Genomic DNA, 18088 nt, shown 5'->3' with positions numbered 1-18088 from the left:
GGACACTTTGACCACATCAGGTTTTCCAACCTTCGTCACTGCTGAGGTGGAGATGAACGACTGATGAGAGAGGAAGGGGTGATTTGTTAAATATATGTTGATGGTATTCAGGCTTTGTTTGGGGGGGGCTGCTGCTGCTTGTGGAGTCAGTGAAGGACGGCACGGGGGAGACAAATGGAAGCAGTTGGAGACGATAATAAAAAATAAAAAAAAGCCTTGAGAGGACGGGCTGAATTAATGGAAGTGGACAGATAGAGAAAAGGTTGGGAGACGAGGCAGCAGTTGTTACTGAGTCATGGGCCTGTGTGCGTGTGAACACGCGTGTGCGCTTCAGCTCAGCCCGCCGTGGCGTGTTTAGAGCGCGCGTGCTGGTTTGTCAGCGTGAGCGACGCCTTTCGGCCCCAAAGTCTACTGGCCGGCCCGCGAGGACGTCGCTAGTGTCTCCTTCATCCTCCTCCTCCTCCTCATCTTCCCCATTTTGTCCTGTCACCCACCGTCCATTTAAAACACCACCTTGTCCTCGGACATCACTATTCAAACCCCCCCCTCCCCGGTGGAGCTTTCAGAAAGCCTCCCAAAGCTCATCTTCTAAAATGTTCTCAAACTGTCATCTCCATTTAAGTGTGTGCCTTTAACCCAGATCTCCCGTTGTTGTGCTCCCTTCCTCCGGGTTTGTGCGCCACACTTAGAACCGCTTTGAAGAACTCGTGTCACATCGTAAAGTGTAACTGAAAGCGTGAAGCGGTATTCCACAGTGTCTTGGCCTTCATTAGAGCGACTTAGCTGTGATAAATATGATCTTTAAATGGAAAAAGCTGAAAAATTAAGATGTTAAGACCAGTATGTAATTAAAGGGTCGAGTGTGTCATAAAGCGCCACATAAACAGGGTTTTTAAGTAATTTAAATAAAATACAGTGTGTCATGATACCGGTACACCGTGAGAACCGTTACCCATAGTGCAACAGCTCATGTGGTCGCTGTCCCTTTTCTTTTCCTCTCCTCCTTTTCGCATCGCCTCATGCACTCGAGCGCTGGGCCTCGTGGACGTGCATTTATGTTCGGGATTATATAATCAAGCTGTTACGCAACGCTAAAGGAGAGAGAGTGACAGAGGAGACGGGTGGTGTCTCTGTGTGTGTGTGTGGGGGGGGGATCTTGTGTTTCATGTTTGGATTAAACCAAAGCCCACTCATCTCCACACACACACACACACACACACACACACACACACACACACACACACACACACTGCCTGTCCTTTTAAAATCCGATGGTAAATCTCTGGTTGTGGATGTTGGCTCTGATGCCGTTATTGTACAAAGCCTGTGTGTGTGTGTGTGTGTGTGTTTCCATGTTTGCACGTGCACCCTCACAATATAACAACTTGAAGGCAGCTGCCTTGGGGGGGGGGGGGGCAGAGCTCGTCCTCTCTCCGACACCCCCCCCCCACACCCCCTCTCTCCCGGACTCAATGTCCGTCTTATTCGGCCTGCATCCTGTATTTTTTTAACCTGAATTGACCGGTAATGCGTCACACATAATCCTCTCTCCCAGGTGAGCGATGGCCCACGCCTGCATTACTCCGAATTAACGTCGAGGGGCGCCCTTGAGCTCTCTTCGCCACGTGTTGCAATCACCCGGCTGAACGGCGCCCCAAATCAGTGGTGTGAATATCAGGATTTGAAAAGAGGAGTTTCGGAGTCAGCAGTCGGACCAGAGGTCACAAGCAGAGTCCAGGCTCATCGAGGTGCAAACTGTCAGGTTTGATCTCAGACGCCTCCTCCTCCTCCTCCTCCTCGCCGGAGAGAGAGTGATGGGGCGACATTTCAGAACGACAGTTTGGGGTTAGTCTTACGTTCCGTCTCTAACTGCTTTGTCTCTCGTTCGGTCCGTCGTCGTAAACCTCGGCCCCCGTCCTGTCTGCGCTGACGAATCACCAGGGTGGGGGGGAGAAGTGATGTTCTGGAGGAGAATGAATTGAGGGTCCAGGTGAGGGCCGGGTCACCTGCTCACTCTGCAAGTCCATGCAACGAAGCGCGAGGGATTCCACCTTCCACCTTCACAGACAAAGCTCACTCCGCTCTGCAAATCACAGCTTTTAACGCCGCAGAACCCTTTGAGAACGCATGACATGCTGCTCATAGCAGGTTGTATTAAAGACACCGTAGCTGACACGGAAAAGCTCGAAGAGTGATGATTTCTTTCGTTGAGGCGGTCTGTTTGTGCTGTGAAGGACGTCTGAAGCACTTTGCACGAGAAGGAAACAAAGACGCACACACACACACACACACCTTTCACCATGGCTTGGTTCTCCGTGATGAAAACCACCTTTACTTCTCTTTTGAGGCCGTTCAATAAAGCATTTCATGGCTTTTGCCTTGTGGCACTTATTGCAGCTTCAGAGGGAATCTAAATGTTCTCATGTGGGTCAGGATTTCATTTAGTCCTCGTCCTGAAATGCTTAGGTAACGTCTACGGACCAGGAGACGGTCGCATCAGCTGTTCCTCTGCTCTAACTGAGGCTGTTTATAACGGAAGTGGTGTTTTCATCAGTAAATTAACCCTTTTCCTACAGCAACGTTGATATATGAGTCAAGGAGAAGGTTCCTTAGGTGGCCTAAATAGCCCAATAAATGTGAGCTGTTAGCACAATACCATGTTTGTTTCACAAAGATAATGTTAACCTCTGATCTTTCCCGAGTTTCATGCAATAATGCATGGGGACAAATACTTGATATACTGGCTGTGTACATTGATTAAGTCGCATTCATCATAAGTGATGGAAGCAGGTGTTTTTTTCTATATTTTCAACCCGAGGAGGCCCGTCGTACCTGCTCAGCGTCAACGGAGAAACGAAGAAAGCCGCTTTCCGGTGTGTGTGGACGGGATGATGGAGGAGAGAGAGATGTGAAAGGGGAAGGGTCCCGGAGAGTTAGAGGAGGAGTGAGAGAGGGAGCGATGGGTGAGGCCGACGAGGAGAGAGACACGGGGGGGGGGGGGGGGGCTCCGCGGCTTTATTTAGTGCATGCCTGCAGGTGTTGCCTAGTAACAGGGAGGAAACAGATCCAGGCAACAGAGCTGGAGAGCACAGCTCCCTTCATCTTTTCACTGCTCCTCTTTCTGCTCCTGGCCTCGCCCTCTTCCAACATCCCAACACACACACACACACACACACACACACACACACACACACAAAGACACACAAAGACACTCTGTGCTTTTCTGTCCTTGTCACACAAACACACACATAACAAAAGCCCTGTCCCTCATTAGCAGTCAGGACGGCTGCTGTCCTCCTGTGAGGAAAGGAGACGAGGAAAGGAGGGGCAAGGAGAGGCAGGAGGAGAGACCGATGACTTAGACACCAAGAGAGAGAGAGAAAGTGTGCAGAAAGAAGACCTCCATCTTTGTTGCTGCGTTACACTTGTCCCGCCGTTGGAAGCCTCTAATGAGTCCCGTCTACATGCAGCGTCTCAGAGTAAGTAAGGAGCCTCGTTAAAGCGCTCGCTGCGCTGCTGCAGCTCCCATCCCATCGTGACCCCGTTGCGGCGCTGGTCGAGGTCGGGTCGAGGGCACCGTGGGTGTGTGTGTGTAATCCAGCCCGGTTACCTGCAGCGACGCACGGATCAGGTGTAAGGACGACACATTCGAGGGTACCCATGCAGACGCATGGACACCCCCCCCGTCAATACACGGAGCCACACACAAAAATAGCACCCCTGATGTTCCTAATGGTGCAAGGATGAGTCTAATGCCTGGACTTCCAATCAGCTAGTACTTGCTTCTTTTTCTTTGATCCTCCTTTTGTCCTTTCTGACGTCAGCGGCTCATGTTCATGCATGCATGTCTCGGGGAGGCCGTGCTCCGCATTTTAAGAGCCCGTCCCTCCCTCTGAGTTGGTCTTGGGGAGTCAGGCTTCGCCTTCTGTAAAACCCACACGTCTAACGAGGTCCTTATTGAACGTGAGGCTCACATGGACTCGTGGGGTAATCAATGCTAGACCGGTTGCCAGTGGACAGCAGACGGAATCGATTGATTTATTAATGAGGGGCCGACCTTCCCGACGACGGGGGGGTGGGGGGGGGCGGGAGCTGATCCACGTCAACAAGAGCCCGTCTGGCTTCACAGAGGGCCGGCTTTCTGCTGGAATCACTCAACCGGGCTAAAAATACATTTTTCCCACGTGCACTGTGCCATATAAAATATTTATAGCGAGCCCGAGTCTGCTAAGAATGGCAAAGATGTAACAGCGAGAGGGGGAGGGGGGGCGGTGGCTGCCAAAGGAGTAGCCTGCGTGGCAGTGCCAGAGCTTACGTAAGAGCCCACTCTGGCTGTCTGGATTCAACACACAGCCTCAAACAGAGAGAGAGAGAGAGAGAGAAAGAGAGAGAGAGAGAGAGAGGGGAGGGTTGTTCTTTCTCAAGTAAAATCTAATTTTCATCATTCCTTTGTGTCCTCTACAAGCCGCTGGTACGCATGTCCTGACATTTTCCAGGCTCGCAGTGGTGGGAGTTGTATTGCATTGAGAGGACTTCATTTGCATTTGCAGACATTTCATTTGCAGACAGTCGGGCGAACCGTAAATATGAAGAAAAACAGCCAACAGTAAGAATCAGGTCCGTTTAGCAGACTAATTTACAAAGCCGTACAACTGAATGCTTTTCAATTTAAGAACTGCTTTATTATGACTTCATGTTGGGCAATGTTACAGTAAAACAAATGGCTTCTTCATGAGTGAAAACCACCCACAGAAAACAAGGTATTCACATGTTAGACATCTGCTAGGGTTCTTGGGAAAGGGGTCAGATTCTTGGAAAAATCCTGCAGAACTGTGTGTGGAAGAATGTTTCATTATCATCATCAGAAGTTTTTAGAGCAGCGTTTTGAGGACCTTTGAGGATTTTTGAAGTGTGTGAATCGACCAGAAGTAAAAAAAAAACGGGTCACATGTCTTCACGTCCCCATTCTTCAAGTCACCAATAATTTATCTGGAAAACGTTTTAACGTGCAGCACAGTCCTTTTAAAAAATACATGGTCCCAGTTATTTATATACATACACAAACAAACACACATCCTTTCCATACATCCGTGAAACCAATTCATTATTTAACTTCACATTTCCAAAGTGAGACCCCTCAGTGTATTGGGTGCATGGCTGCATAATGCATGCAGGCAAGAAAATCACCATCACCGCTGTCCGTGCACGGCTCACCCGGCTCTGCAGCATCACACACCATATTCTCCACGTTCTTCTGCGCAGGAGAGAGAGAGAGAGAGAGAGAGAGAGAGAGAGAGAGAGAGAGAGAGAGAGAGAGAGGGAGACGTCCTTCAGCTCAGACTGAGACACGTGACGTTCCCTTCACAGCATCATCGCATCATCCTGTGGGATTCAGCATGAAGGACAGATGATGTGTGATGTGGGGGGGGGGGGGGGGTCCATGCAGTAGTCCATGCATTTTAAAAGACAGCTATATCTGGGATTGACTTGTTGTGTTGTGTGGAAAGCAGAGGAGGGAGGGGGGAGGGGGAGGGGGGTCTATTATTCAACACAATGCTTCCGATGGGAATAGACCTTTCTGTCCTTCCTGTTTCTACTACGCTGACCCTTCTTCTACGGACCCAAGTTGACAATAACCCGGTCACCGATGGGGTCCTTGTGTTGGAGCATCCTCTCTCCGGCATCAAGATGAGCGAATTCACTCAGAAGGGGAAGGTAAGCTGTTCCACGGACACGGACGTGACTGGACTGCGTTTGGGAGGTTTACCTCCCCCTCTGTAATCCTCAATAAAACATCACCTCTTATCGTCATTTCCTGCCCTATGAAAACCCCATCGGACTAAGCCGGTCCTCGTGAAATCAGCTCGCATCTCCTCAGATGGCCCGAACCGCTGTTTCATCGCGCTGAGAGCTGCTCTCACAAATCGCACAAACAGCTTCCTCCGGAAGGGGGGGGGGGGGCATTAAAGCAGAGACAGTCACCTGGTCGCCTTCCTCTTGGCTCTCTCAGCTCACTCTGCCTCTCCCGGGTGCCCCCCCCCCCCCCCCCCCTGAGGTGAAGGCAACCTTCAGGGGATTGTGTCTCCTTATCTCATGATTGAGTAACAAGGTTATCCATTTATTGGGACACGTCAGCCATGATAGCAGCGTGTGGGTTGTGTGTGTCCACGTGTTCACTTCGTTTTTTTTTGCCAATTTGCTTGGATGAGCAAATGAGACTGTCCAACAGGAGCTGCTGTCATGGACTGAGCTTTGACCCGCTGCTGCCCGGGCCCTGCGGTGATCCAATGGAAGTCATGTGACCCTGCTGCAGAGACACAGTCTCGTTCAAAGACTTGGGAGTGACGTTGGTCTTAGTCTTGTTGAACCAAAACCTGTAGCTTTAACGAGCATTTGAAGGCCTCATAATAAAAAATAACAAAAGGCTTTTTACCATCATCCCTGCAGCCCTCTATTTAAGTCGTTTATTATGAAAACTTAATGCCATGACGGGTCAAGACGGCATTTGTGAAGAGATCCGCTCCTGAGGAATGTTGATTCCTTTAATGGTAAATAAGTCATAATTCATACTAATGAATTGACTCGTCGCTGAGGGATAATCTTTTCCAATTATATTAACGATGGCTTTGCACACGAAGCTACTCCAGTGAATGCAGCAGCTTCAAAGCGCCCTGCACACCCACACAGGTGATGAAGATCTTCTTTTTATACACCCAAGGTTTTCTCCATCGCTCGTTTCAATTATTGGTGCAACGCAAAATGTCTCTGGATGGAGTCTGAAATGGAAGGAACGGACAGAGAGAACATATAATACTATAATAACAACCAGGACGCCAATGCTAATATTATCATAATAATAATAATTCTTCTGAACGCCTTTATTTTATTTTTTATACAAATGGTGCCACATCTAATTGAATTAAAATTGACTTGTTTTCCATTGTAGTCCTCTGATAGATAGAAGGGGAAGCTGGACATGGTTTAAATGTCACTCATGAACCTCGCTACGTCTGATCAAAGCCGGTCTGCAATGACCCGATTGCTTTTCACAATGTCCATAACAAAGACTTAATTCATTGCACCTCATCATAATCACTGTCATCGTTAGTCTCTTCTCTTTCTTTCATCTTGTTTTCATCTCGTCAATCATTTGCAAATCCCTTCAAATTGCATTTGATTCGTGTGCAAGTTGCTGCCATGAATAAAACGTGATTGATTGATGGATTATGAGAGGCTCAGAGCAACCGAGCTGGCACTTATGGCGAGAAGTTGTTTTGGGCCGGCGTGCACGTCTGTGGTCGCCACCGAGTCACGTGACGCAACATCCGTGGCGGGCAAAAAAAAAGCCACGCTTTCACAACACTAACCGCCGGTGTCGAGATGCAAGCGGCTTCTGCACAGAGAAGACCGCGTTGCCATGGCGACGTCTCCGAACACCAGCAATGAAATTAGAAAAAAAAAAACCAATCCTTTTCTGGATGCGTATTGACTGCGTTTGACCTTCACCAAAAACCGCTACAAAAGAGTCCGACCTTAATCTCTCGCACACATCCAATGTGTGTCAGATTAGGGCTTCACGCGCACACACACAAACGCACGCACACACACACGCACACAGAGCAAGGGAACACAGTGTTTCCGTCAAGCTGGAGGCCGCCTGATAAAAAGAGGACGGATGATCACAGTCTGTCCTCGCTGAGCTAAGTGTCCCAATGGCTGCCGGCACAATGCGGAGGCCACGCGGAGGCCACGCGGAGGCCACGCGGAGGACGCAGCGGGCCTCAAGTAGGTCGCTCACATGACGCAGGGCGCAGGTGTGACTTGTGGCTCGTGGTGGTGCAGGTGTGAAAGAAAAGCACGATGCAGAACAGCGTGAGTTTGAATAAGCTGTAACTTTTATTGCACATTCCTGTTTGGTCTTGCAAACGACCTTTCACCTCTTGAACTTTTTATTTTTATTTTTATTTTTTTTTAGACCTCGACCAAACACTCAGGGTCCGGAGTGGGACAAAGTCGCCCGCAGTGACTGATCTCAGGTCAGAACGAGCACATCCCCCATTTACCAGCGGGGTGGGACGTCACGCTGAGCCTCGATCTGTGACTGGGGAGAACTTCGGTCCAGATCTTCGGTCCAGATCTTCGTCTGCGCTGCGTTAACCAATTCTCTATTACCCACCAGCCTGTCTGTCTAGAGCGGGGGGGGGAGGGACAGTAGGGACTTTCAAGGGAGCGTGTACCTAATTCCACTTTGGTAAACTCCAAATAAAGAAAATACTCCCTTTTATCATCTTGAGGTTTTGCAATCTTCTGTCCTTCCTTCCTTCCTTCCTTCCTTCCTTCCTCCCCCCCTCCCCCCATCACACAAATACAGAGGCTATCATTCATGTATTTTTTTTTTTTTGTGACAATACCTGCAACATGCTTCAAATCTTCATTTTGGCAAACCACAAATAAATTAAAACACAAACATTCAAATAACACAATGTGACATTTTTCAGGACGCTTCAAAATAAAAGCAATATACATACAATACAGAACCCCCCCCCCCCCCCCAAAAAAAAGAACAAGAAAAGAGAAGCATTTGCATTTTTGTTTTTCCCCGTATATTTTCTTGCTTTTCTTGAAAAAAAGATATAGAGCAGCTAGCTACCAATCACGATGTCACATGCAGATATAATACAACAGAATCAGTTCACCCAGTTAGTGTCTGCAAACTACCACCTAAACTATACCACAGACCAGCAAACACGCAGCGCTGCAGATACTTTGTCTCTACTAACAGTTCAGGTTACACTCGCTGCCGAGCCGAGAGACACCTGAAGGACCCTGAAACGTCCCCCGTCCCCCCCGTCCCGGAGGGGACGGACGCGGCGTTGATTTCATTTTCACTCTGCATTTTCTTTTTTCTTCCACTTTTTCTAAATCCACGAGGGGAGAGTGAATGCACCTGACCCACCTCCCCGGCCCACACCCCACCACCCGGGGGGAAGGAGGAGGGGGGGGGGGGGGGGCCGTCCTCCTGCTCTGTCCCTAATGGCGCTCAGGCCCCTAAATGTCAGACCAATTAGCAGCTTTCCCTCTGACATTTAACTGGCAGGGAGCCAAAACAGACGGATCGGACGGACGCACATCCCGTGGTGAGCGTAGAGGGGGGGGGGGGGGGGGCGTCCGGCTGATTGTGGGGCCGACGCGGCAGAGTCGGCACCGGACATTCGCAACAACCTCTTCCCAAAGGTCGGGAACGCAGGAGCTGCTCGATCGCGTCTGTCTTCGGCCATTTTGCAGAAGCAGCGGGTGGCGCTCAAAGCTCCGCCTCTGCTCTCCTCCTCTTCTTCCTCCTCCTCCTCTTCCCACTGCCTTCACTCTCTCTGTCTGTCTGAAGCGTGCGCTCATTTAGAGCGCCACTCCATCCACGGCAGCGCTCGAGCCCCCCATGCGTCCGCCTGCCTGTCCTCATCCTGTTTGGCTCCACAGCCGGCGTCGAGGCGTGCACCTGCGTAGGTGTGTGTGTGTGTGTGTGGGGGGGGGCACAGCTAAACCTCCCGAGTGTTTATTCGAATAACCACACAACTGTTTACAGTAATAATCAGGAGCTGACGTAGAAAGTGGGACAAGACGGCGACAATTAATTCAAAGCAAAGAAGAGAAAAAGAGCGCCACCTTTTAGGCCTTAATGTGTCCTTCACAGTAATCCACATTGTTCCCAGTTTAAAGGGTTGTCTCCCTGGCTCAAACACACTCAACTCACACACGCACACATACACACTGGCCTTCAGCTGTACCGTCTGGTATCTTAATCGTGGGGAAATATAGGCGTTTTCCTCTCCTATGCACACACACACAATAATATCAGAGGAAAGAGAGAAAGAACGATGGGTGACTGGCCCTCGATCCGTTTATCATAACCTACATGATACATGGTCTCTGCATGAAGCAACACGGGACTTTTTATTTTCTCCAGTAGAAACCGACATCCACCTAAGCAACAGTGAGCTCTAAATGCGAGAAAGAAAAGGAGGAACCGACACAGAGAGAAGAAAGAGAAGAAGAAGAAGAGAGAGCACAGCTCCATGTAAATTACAATCTTGTTGCATTGAACTGTGAGCAACGGCACAGACGAAAGAAAAGGGGAAACGGAGGCGTGTGAATGAGCATCAACGCGTAAATGAGCCAGCAGCCACAGAGAGAGAAGCGATGCCACGTCAGTGCTGTGGAGGAGGAGGAGGGATGGAGAGGAGGGGAGGAGAGGAGGAGGAGAGATCAGTCTCCTTCATTCAGTAGTCTTTCACATGGGGGGAAAAGTCCAGGATTTTTGACAAAAACAAAAAGAAATCCACCAACTCACATGTACACACACACACACACAACTTCCTCTTAGGTCTTTTCCAAAATGGCGGAGAGTATTTCCCCGGGTGGGAGGAAGGGGAACAGAAGTTTCTTCTCTCAGCCAGTTTCAGGGCCAAAAGAACCCCCCCCCCCCCCTTCAAAAAAAAATCCCACTAACGTGAGACACACAAAAACCAAGAGAGAAAACCAATATTTGGGGTGAGTGAGTGAAGAGGTGAAGGTGATCGTTGAGTTGGTGTGCGTGTGCTGTTCTGCGCGTCGGGGGGGGGGGCAGCTTGGGTTTCCTTTCCGGCTGTGAGGGGGGGGTGTCGGGGTGGGTTTCGGGAGGGGAGAGGGAGGGGGTTGGAGGGTGGGGGGGCGGCGGCGCCCGAGGCCCCTCAGCCGTCGGACACGGGCGGGGACACCCAGCCGTACTTCTCGTGGGTCTTCACCAGGGACTTGAAGGTGGCCTCGGCTTCCTTGCGGCTGAAGGCTTTCTTGGACTTTCCTGATTTCCGACATATACGTCCCTGTGGGGGGAGAGAGGGGGGGGAGGGGGGGGGGAAGAGATGAACGGAGGTGAGGATCATCGTACAGAACCATGGTCTTAAAACACCAGTCACATTACTGACACAGCCCTTCCTTCAGGATTATTAAGTCTTTCATTATGATCATTGGAGGGTTTAAAGACTCCAAAACAAGTTCAAATGAAAAACTAAATTATTATTTCATATCTGGCATTTTGAGATTAAAAGAAAGAGGATTTTCTCGCTCTCAGTCGTCAAGCTCGATCTAGGAGGAAAAACAGACAAAAAAAAAAAAAAAAAAGAGATGGAGCCCACACGTGCGCGTGGATGAACTCGCGGGTGGAGATGTTGACGGGGTAAGTGGTTTTTGCATTAGGCCGACGTTTGAAGGCAGGGGGAAAGTGCTTTTAAGAGCTCAGGTCCGATCAGAAGTACCCTCCACCGCGACAAAAAGTGAGGACCAGAACCATCCAGTGCGCTGAATGATGAAAGACTTGAAAAGATGTCAGAGAATAAATATACTCAAGAGTATTCAACCCTCTGGTGTGAAAAGCGGCTTCTCACAGAGACGTTTTTAGTCGGGCAACACCTTGATGAGAAGATTTTTTGTCTTTATTATGCAAAAAATATATAAATAAACAGAGACCTTTTTTTGTTAGTTTTCCTTATGAAACTAGGATTCTTGGCTGCAAACCAAAACTTTTGCACTCCAAAAAAATAACGCTTTGGTCTCGTTTGCGATCCGAGTTTGCGGGTAGTGGGCGGGGCTTATGCCGCTGAGCGAAGCAGGCGTTTTCTATTGGCGGTTGGACTGGGCGCTCGGCGTCCGCTTCCACCATTAAACGCTTGGAGGTAAGTCGACTTTGTATTTCATCGAAACGATTTTGAATGCAGCGCTTTACTTCGTTCTCACGTCGTTGTGGTCTTTCATCGGAGGACGACACGCTGTGTTTGACGCTCAAGCTAAATAATAAGATGAGCTAAAAATGGAGAAAACAGGCGTGACCATGAAGCTGCTTGTTCTGTTCTGTTGGAAGTCGTCGCCCCAACAGAAGCCTCCGGGAGGAACTGCCTTCACGTGGAAAACGTGGGTTAATAAGCTGTGACCAAGCCGTGACATCATCACCACCGCTTGACTGACACATTTTACACGTTATCGTAAAACAACGGGCCACGCCGAGCTCTCCCCTGGTGGCTGACCGAGAGGCTTCCTGTGATTGTTTTGTCCTTCCTCCCGAACACAACACAACGCACCGAGGCCGAACCCGCTGCTCTCCTGCATTCTTTGTGAGGAGAGTTAGCTTAGCACGTAGCATTGACGGGCCACCTTTGAAGCTCAAGGCAACACGTTACATCATGTCTGGCGGGTTTGACTTTGTCTCAACGCCGGAGAGAGAAAGAGCCGACTGGAGAGATTAAAGAAAATAAGTGTGTCTGCGTAATCTTTATGGCTTTCGGACCGTTTCAGGGCGAAAGGTGACGTTGTGGATGAAGGGGGAGATGAATGAGCTGGAGATCAGGGTCACAGTTTCCATCCCTCACTCGCTCGCTCTGAATCCGTCCCGCTGCCCCTCTCAGACAGACACACGCCCTTCGAGGAGCTCGCCCCCCCCCCCCCCCCCCCCCCACATCCTTTGTGCACGAATCAGTACTCAAAATCAACACCTGCTTTAGTTTACGTCGCACCGACTTCAATTACAACGAAAGCCGGGCGACCTCGGCTCTGCTGTGAGTTCAGCGAGGAAGTTAAATTCGCCCCCCGGCAACAAGGAACTTTTCCCTCCGTCGGCGTGACGCCAACGAGTGACTCATTCAGATAGACGCGGGCGGCGCTCCCCCCCCCCCCCCCCCGAGGGACTCGCTTTGATCCACGCCGCCATTAGAACGGGAGACAAATCATCCATCTCCTGAGCCGCTGTGAGCGGCGCTCTGCCTCTCTGTGCAGCGTCTTCACCTGTCGCCATGTTGTTGCAGAGGCGCGACTGATAGATGGCAGGTAGGGGGGGGGGGCGGAGGGGGTGTGTGCATGTTTTCCTTTTCTGTTTGTCAACTATGAGGAGAACACGGGCCAGTGTCCACCCTGAGGAAGTGGAAATTGAGCACCAACTGGGGCCTTTGTGCTCGCAGTTATTTACAAAGGGTGGACCGGGTGGGGGGGGGGGGGGGCGAGGGCCCGACTCGACAGAGAGAGAGAGAGAGTAAAAATATCTGGCCGTGAGAAAAATAATTGGCAAACAAACGCGTGCGTGTGTGTTTTTCCAGCTGAGTGAGAGCCCCCCCCCCCCCCCCCCCCCCCTCCCGGGCCTATACGCCATGTCAGTGTTTATCTATCTCAGCTAAGCGCCGCTCGCTGAGAGGTGCACACTCGTGTAAAGTGGCTGTAATCGTGTGAATGGAGATCAGTCAGTGGTGCAGGGGAGGGGGGGAAAATACCCCAGTGCATGTTGGGAAGCAGCTCTGGGGGCTTTGGTGAGGTGGTGGTGGTGGGGGTGGGGGTGGGGTGGGGGGGGGATTGCGTAACGCAGACACGTGCTTCACGGGCTCGGGATAAACAAACAGGGATCAATGTCGTCCTCGTCCTCATCGGGCGCTTAAGCAGGGCCCTGATGGCGGGGTCATCGGAGGATAACGCGTCATCGGAGGATAACGCGTCATCGGTTTAACTTCCTCCGTTTGCACGCCACTTTGCTGTCATTAATCCCTGAATGACGACAAGGAAACCCACCACAGAAAACCCAGAAGCCTTAAAAAAGGGGAACAACGGCCCAACGTCTCCCCTGTCTCATGAAGAACCACGCCGAAGACCAGGGGAGGTCACGTGGGGAGGACTCCTTAAAAGAAACATTACTGGCATGAATTGAGAAGAGCATTGAGATCAGCTTTAATTATTATTATTATTATTGAGGGGGAACCAATGTCAATGTGTCTTTTTCCTTCCAATTAGGTCCAATTATCAAAATTGTTGTCATGTGGCGTTCAGCACTCGACGGCAGCTCATTTCAGGCGGCGAGGCGGCGGATATTTACGGTCTGGAGGCCGACGCGCCGTCAGCACCAGTGACTGACCGGCTCGGACCAGCCAAAAGGGAACAAACATCGACCCGTCTCATAGCCAATCTAAAGGGTTTACAATGCGCCACTGATGAATGGAGGTGAAGTATAAGGCATTGAGTAATCTCTCCAGAGTCATGTGTGATTGTGTGTCTGTGTGTGTGTGTGTGTGTGCGCGCGCAGGTGAAGACACGCGCGTGTCTGTGTTGACTTTCACCTCACCGCTCTGTCACTGCGCGTTTCCTCTCACACTAAAAATAGCCGGCAAGCTTCTAAAAAGGCCGCATCGCCGCTTGTTTCGGAGCACAACGGTCCCGTGTGTGCAGGGTTTATACTTAGCTGCTGGTTCGTCACGAAGCGCGAGTGACGAGGGCATCTGCCGGAACACTAGGATGTGCAAGCCGCTTGCGTGGGCACATGGCCACAGAAGAGGAGAACGCGAAGAGGTGCGCGTGCGCACACCCACACACACACACACACACACACCCCCACACACAGAATAATTAATCAATATTGTTTCCATTATAAAAATGGAGAGGAAAGACACTGCACCATAATTAGGGAGCACTGCAGAGCTGCCTGCTAATCTCCTCAAGCAGCAAATCAAGATGAACACACACACACACACACACACACACACACTTTCCTCTCTCTCTCTCTTAGGTGTCGGCTCCTTTCTCTTCCATGAACTCGCTTGGTTACAGATGGCAACAGAGGACTGGAGAATAAAGTTCACTTATATCATCCAAGACCAAAAAAAAAACGCACCACGGGTTGGGGGGAGGGGGGGGGGGGGGGGGTGTCCACTGACAGTTTACATAAGGTGTCCTGCCACAGCGCTGTCATGCTGCTGACGTCAGGCACTGAGTCGCTGAGGAGACTCGAGACTCTGAGGGATCAGAGTTTACAGGCATGTGAGGAGCAAGAGAACTGTGACTCCCATCGGGGGGGAGGGGGGGTGAAATGGAAAATCCATTCAGAGTTTAAACGATATGTGGCCCCGCGGGTGCATTCGTGGATGCAGCCTTTTCCATCGAAAATCGCACCGCTGCCGCTGCTGCTGCTGCAGTGCACTGAGGATGTGAAAAACACATCTGACAGGATTACATAATCCAGTCAGTCCAAATCAAAGAAGCCTGCTGGTAGCTATAGGCTACCTGCTGCCACCATTTATCCAAATGCCTTTTCCATTCATCAACCGGGCATCATCACAGGTTAAATAACGTCGTCCCATAATCTGCTGCAGCACAGATATGAGGCTGCCTGAGAGCCACTGTGGGGGCCGCGCCAATGCATGGCGGCATGTCTTTGTTGTCAAAGGATGCTGATTTATGGAGGCAATAAAAAAGGAGAGCGGCAGAGAAGAGCTGGAATAAAGGAGATACTGAGGTTTGTGCGGCATGAAATGGCTGCTGTAAAGTCATATAAAGATTAATAATATTGAAGGGTTGGCTCATGTGGAGGAGAGAGAAGGAGGGTGGGGGGGGGGGGGGAGGGGGGCATGGGCCAGCGATTTGTCACTGATCATGATAAATGCTATGAATGGGCTAAATGGATGTTTTGGATTATTTTTTTAATGAATAGGTAACCCTTTACATTTGGGAATAAAGTGCTTTAAAACGCGTCGACCCAAGAGATCTCTCCACTGGTGACCCGGAATGATAAATTTAATTTCGTATTTATGGCACTAACAAAATCTAAACGTTTGTTTAAAACATTGATGTCCGACTAAAAGCCTCAGAGTGGTGTGTGCGTAATTGCGCGTGACGCATGAATGCCTGATGGGATTAATCACATCCAGTACACGATGAATGTAGTAGAGATGACTCACGTGCTGTGTGGTAGATGTTCCCTCCCCCACCAGAAAAAAAAAAAAAAAAAAACCTCCTCACCTGTCCTTTTACGAGGCTGGCTGCAAACTGCCTCATGACCGCCTCCACCGTGTAGGCGCTGGACCATCCGCGGGGGGTCAACAGCTCCATGCATATGGCGCCGCCGTCCAGCACGTAGCCGTTCTCCAACCGGGGCGTCAGGACGCGCATGAACGGCGGCGAGAAGGGGAAATTGTCGGGAAAGGTGACGTTGAGCAGTATGAACTCGGTGCTGGTCTCCTTCATGTCCTGCCACAGCGCCGAGTCCTTGTCCACCTGGTGCAGCTTGACGTTCCAGTCGTAAAGGTTGTCCTCCACCAGCTCCACCGTGATGAAGTTGTCTCCTAACCTCCTGATCTCCTGCAGCTCCTTCATCAGCCTGCGCGTCCGGACCTGGGTGCAGTGCTGCCGGTGAGGCGCCGGCGGTGGTATGGAGGAGGCACTGGTCGCTTTACTCCCGCCTCCGCCCGTCTGCTGCTTCTCCTTCGTCTCCTTGCCCTGCTTATCCTTACCGGACGGCTTGTCCTTGCCCTGCTGGTCCAGCTTCCTCGCCTTAATCTCCGGGGTGCTCAGGATGTTGGTTTCGTTGGAGGTCTGACAGTGTTTGTTGGCGTTGTTCTTCTGGTTCCCCTTAGTCCCCTTTAGCGAGCCCTGGTGGTGCTTCGGGTCCTCGGTGTCCCGGTCGTGCAGGCGGATGAGACCGATCTTCCGCAGTAAGGTGGCCATAATTTTCTATAGATCTATTTTTCTCCACCGACCCCCACCCCTCCGACCCCCCCGCACTGGGGCAAGAATCACCCTTTTAAAGTCGGTCTCCTGCTCACAGAGAAGACCTTTCTTGATGCAACCCCCCACCACCACCACCCCCCCCCCCCCACCACCCCCGCTCGGCTCACTGCAGCCACAGGACCAACACAACCGGGGAGCCTGTGCGGGTTTCTCCTCAGTGCATCATCTCGACGCGGCTTCACTGAGGAACAAAACAGTAAAAACACAAATAAGCGCGAGTTTGGATGAATGTTCACAGACAGCAACGAGACGCGTAGAACCGGTTTGTCTTTAGTAGATTCATGCGACACCACGACTGTGACTGCAGTTATTCAACGAGAGGAAACGATTACGCAGAGTTTCTATTGTTTAACATCGATTAAAAGACATGCCCGTACAATCATAAGGAACATACTTAATAAGGGAATTAACGTCAGGGTGAGGAAAAAAAAAACATAATGCATCACAGGTCTGTTCCAACAAACGAGCCTCTCTGAGAATTAGACCCAGTCGGACTTCCGACTGCACACGAACATCGGCGAGATGAACATACATAACGATATAAAGAGGTCGTTAAAGGCTCCGTGGATACATGCACCACGAACCGTTGAAAATACCACGGATCGGATGGTCACGGGGAATGAAATGACCGTAAATACCTCACGCGCCCACACCGTGCGCTCCCATCAAAGGAACACCCCACATTCTCCTTTATCCGTCCTCAGCGCGACGGCAGCTTACCGTGGACGCGTGAGAGTCGAGGTGCGTCCGTCTCCGTGTCTCCCGCTATGCAGACGGAACACCGATCCCGTTGAGAGTGAAAAGACGGAATGGCTGCATCGTCCGGTAGAACCTTCCGTCGGGGGTGGGGTGGAGGGGGGGGGAGCTGCGGCGTGAGAGAGAAGGAGAGCCGTTGACGCGCGCGTGTGTGTGTGTGTGTGTGTGTGTGCAGCTGCGGCAGCTCCGGGTTTAATGCAGCCGAGGAGGAAACAGCCCCCGGTGATCCTTCAGAGCGCTTCTGTTCTCACCGGTGAAGCCCTGCAACGGCCCGGTTGATTTACATTTTTCAAAATAAAAGCCCGGCAGTTTTGCATTCCAGGTTATCTAAGCAGCAACATCCTGCTAATGATACCTTGATATTGAATATAATATGATAGTATATGATTTATATCAGGGAAATATATTAGACAACGTTAAACATTATTAGTTTAATGTAATGTTGCTTTTATCTTGGAATTCCGTCCTGTCTGGTCTATCCTGGCTTCGTATCTTCAGCTTGACGTCCATAGGTAGAAAATAGAATATCGCCCGTATTGAATGGCAACAAGGACGATAATGCCGGAGGAATGTGATCTCAACGTCACTGAACACTTTCCCTTTAGTCTCCCATTTACCCCAATGCCGCCAGCACATTTATACATTACATTCATTTAAAGCTAATCCATATGGTGAGGAAAACTCAGCTTTATTTTGGAGGTCCGTTGGAAAAATTATGAGCCCTTTCCTTATTTAGATTTGACTAAATAGATAACTTACTAAATAGAAG

At 50.4% G+C, this 18088-nt stretch overlaps 1 protein-coding gene across 1 annotated transcript; it reads right to left on the bottom strand.

The window, feature by feature from the left end:
- Positions 1-7873: 7873 nt before the first annotated feature.
- Positions 7874-16647, bottom strand: ube2ql1 (ubiquitin-conjugating enzyme E2Q family-like 1). Its single transcript, XM_062558481.1, has 2 exons — positions 15796-16647; positions 7874-10856 (listed from the first exon to the last, which is right to left on the bottom strand). The coding sequence occupies exons 1-2, from the start codon at positions 16498-16500 to the stop codon at positions 10725-10727; spliced, it is 837 nt and encodes a 278-aa protein (XP_062414465.1). The 5' UTR covers positions 16501-16647; the 3' UTR covers positions 7874-10724.
- Between the last annotated feature and the right edge of the window lie 1441 nt (positions 16648-18088).

Source organism: Pungitius pungitius, chromosome 17 (assembly GCF_949316345.1).
Source record: "Pungitius pungitius chromosome 17, fPunPun2.1, whole genome shotgun sequence".
NCBI classification, from domain to species: domain Eukaryota; kingdom Metazoa; phylum Chordata; class Actinopteri; order Perciformes; family Gasterosteidae; genus Pungitius; species Pungitius pungitius.
Note: the sequence above shows the minus strand (reverse complement) of the source record. Positions and strands in the feature narration are given on the sequence as shown.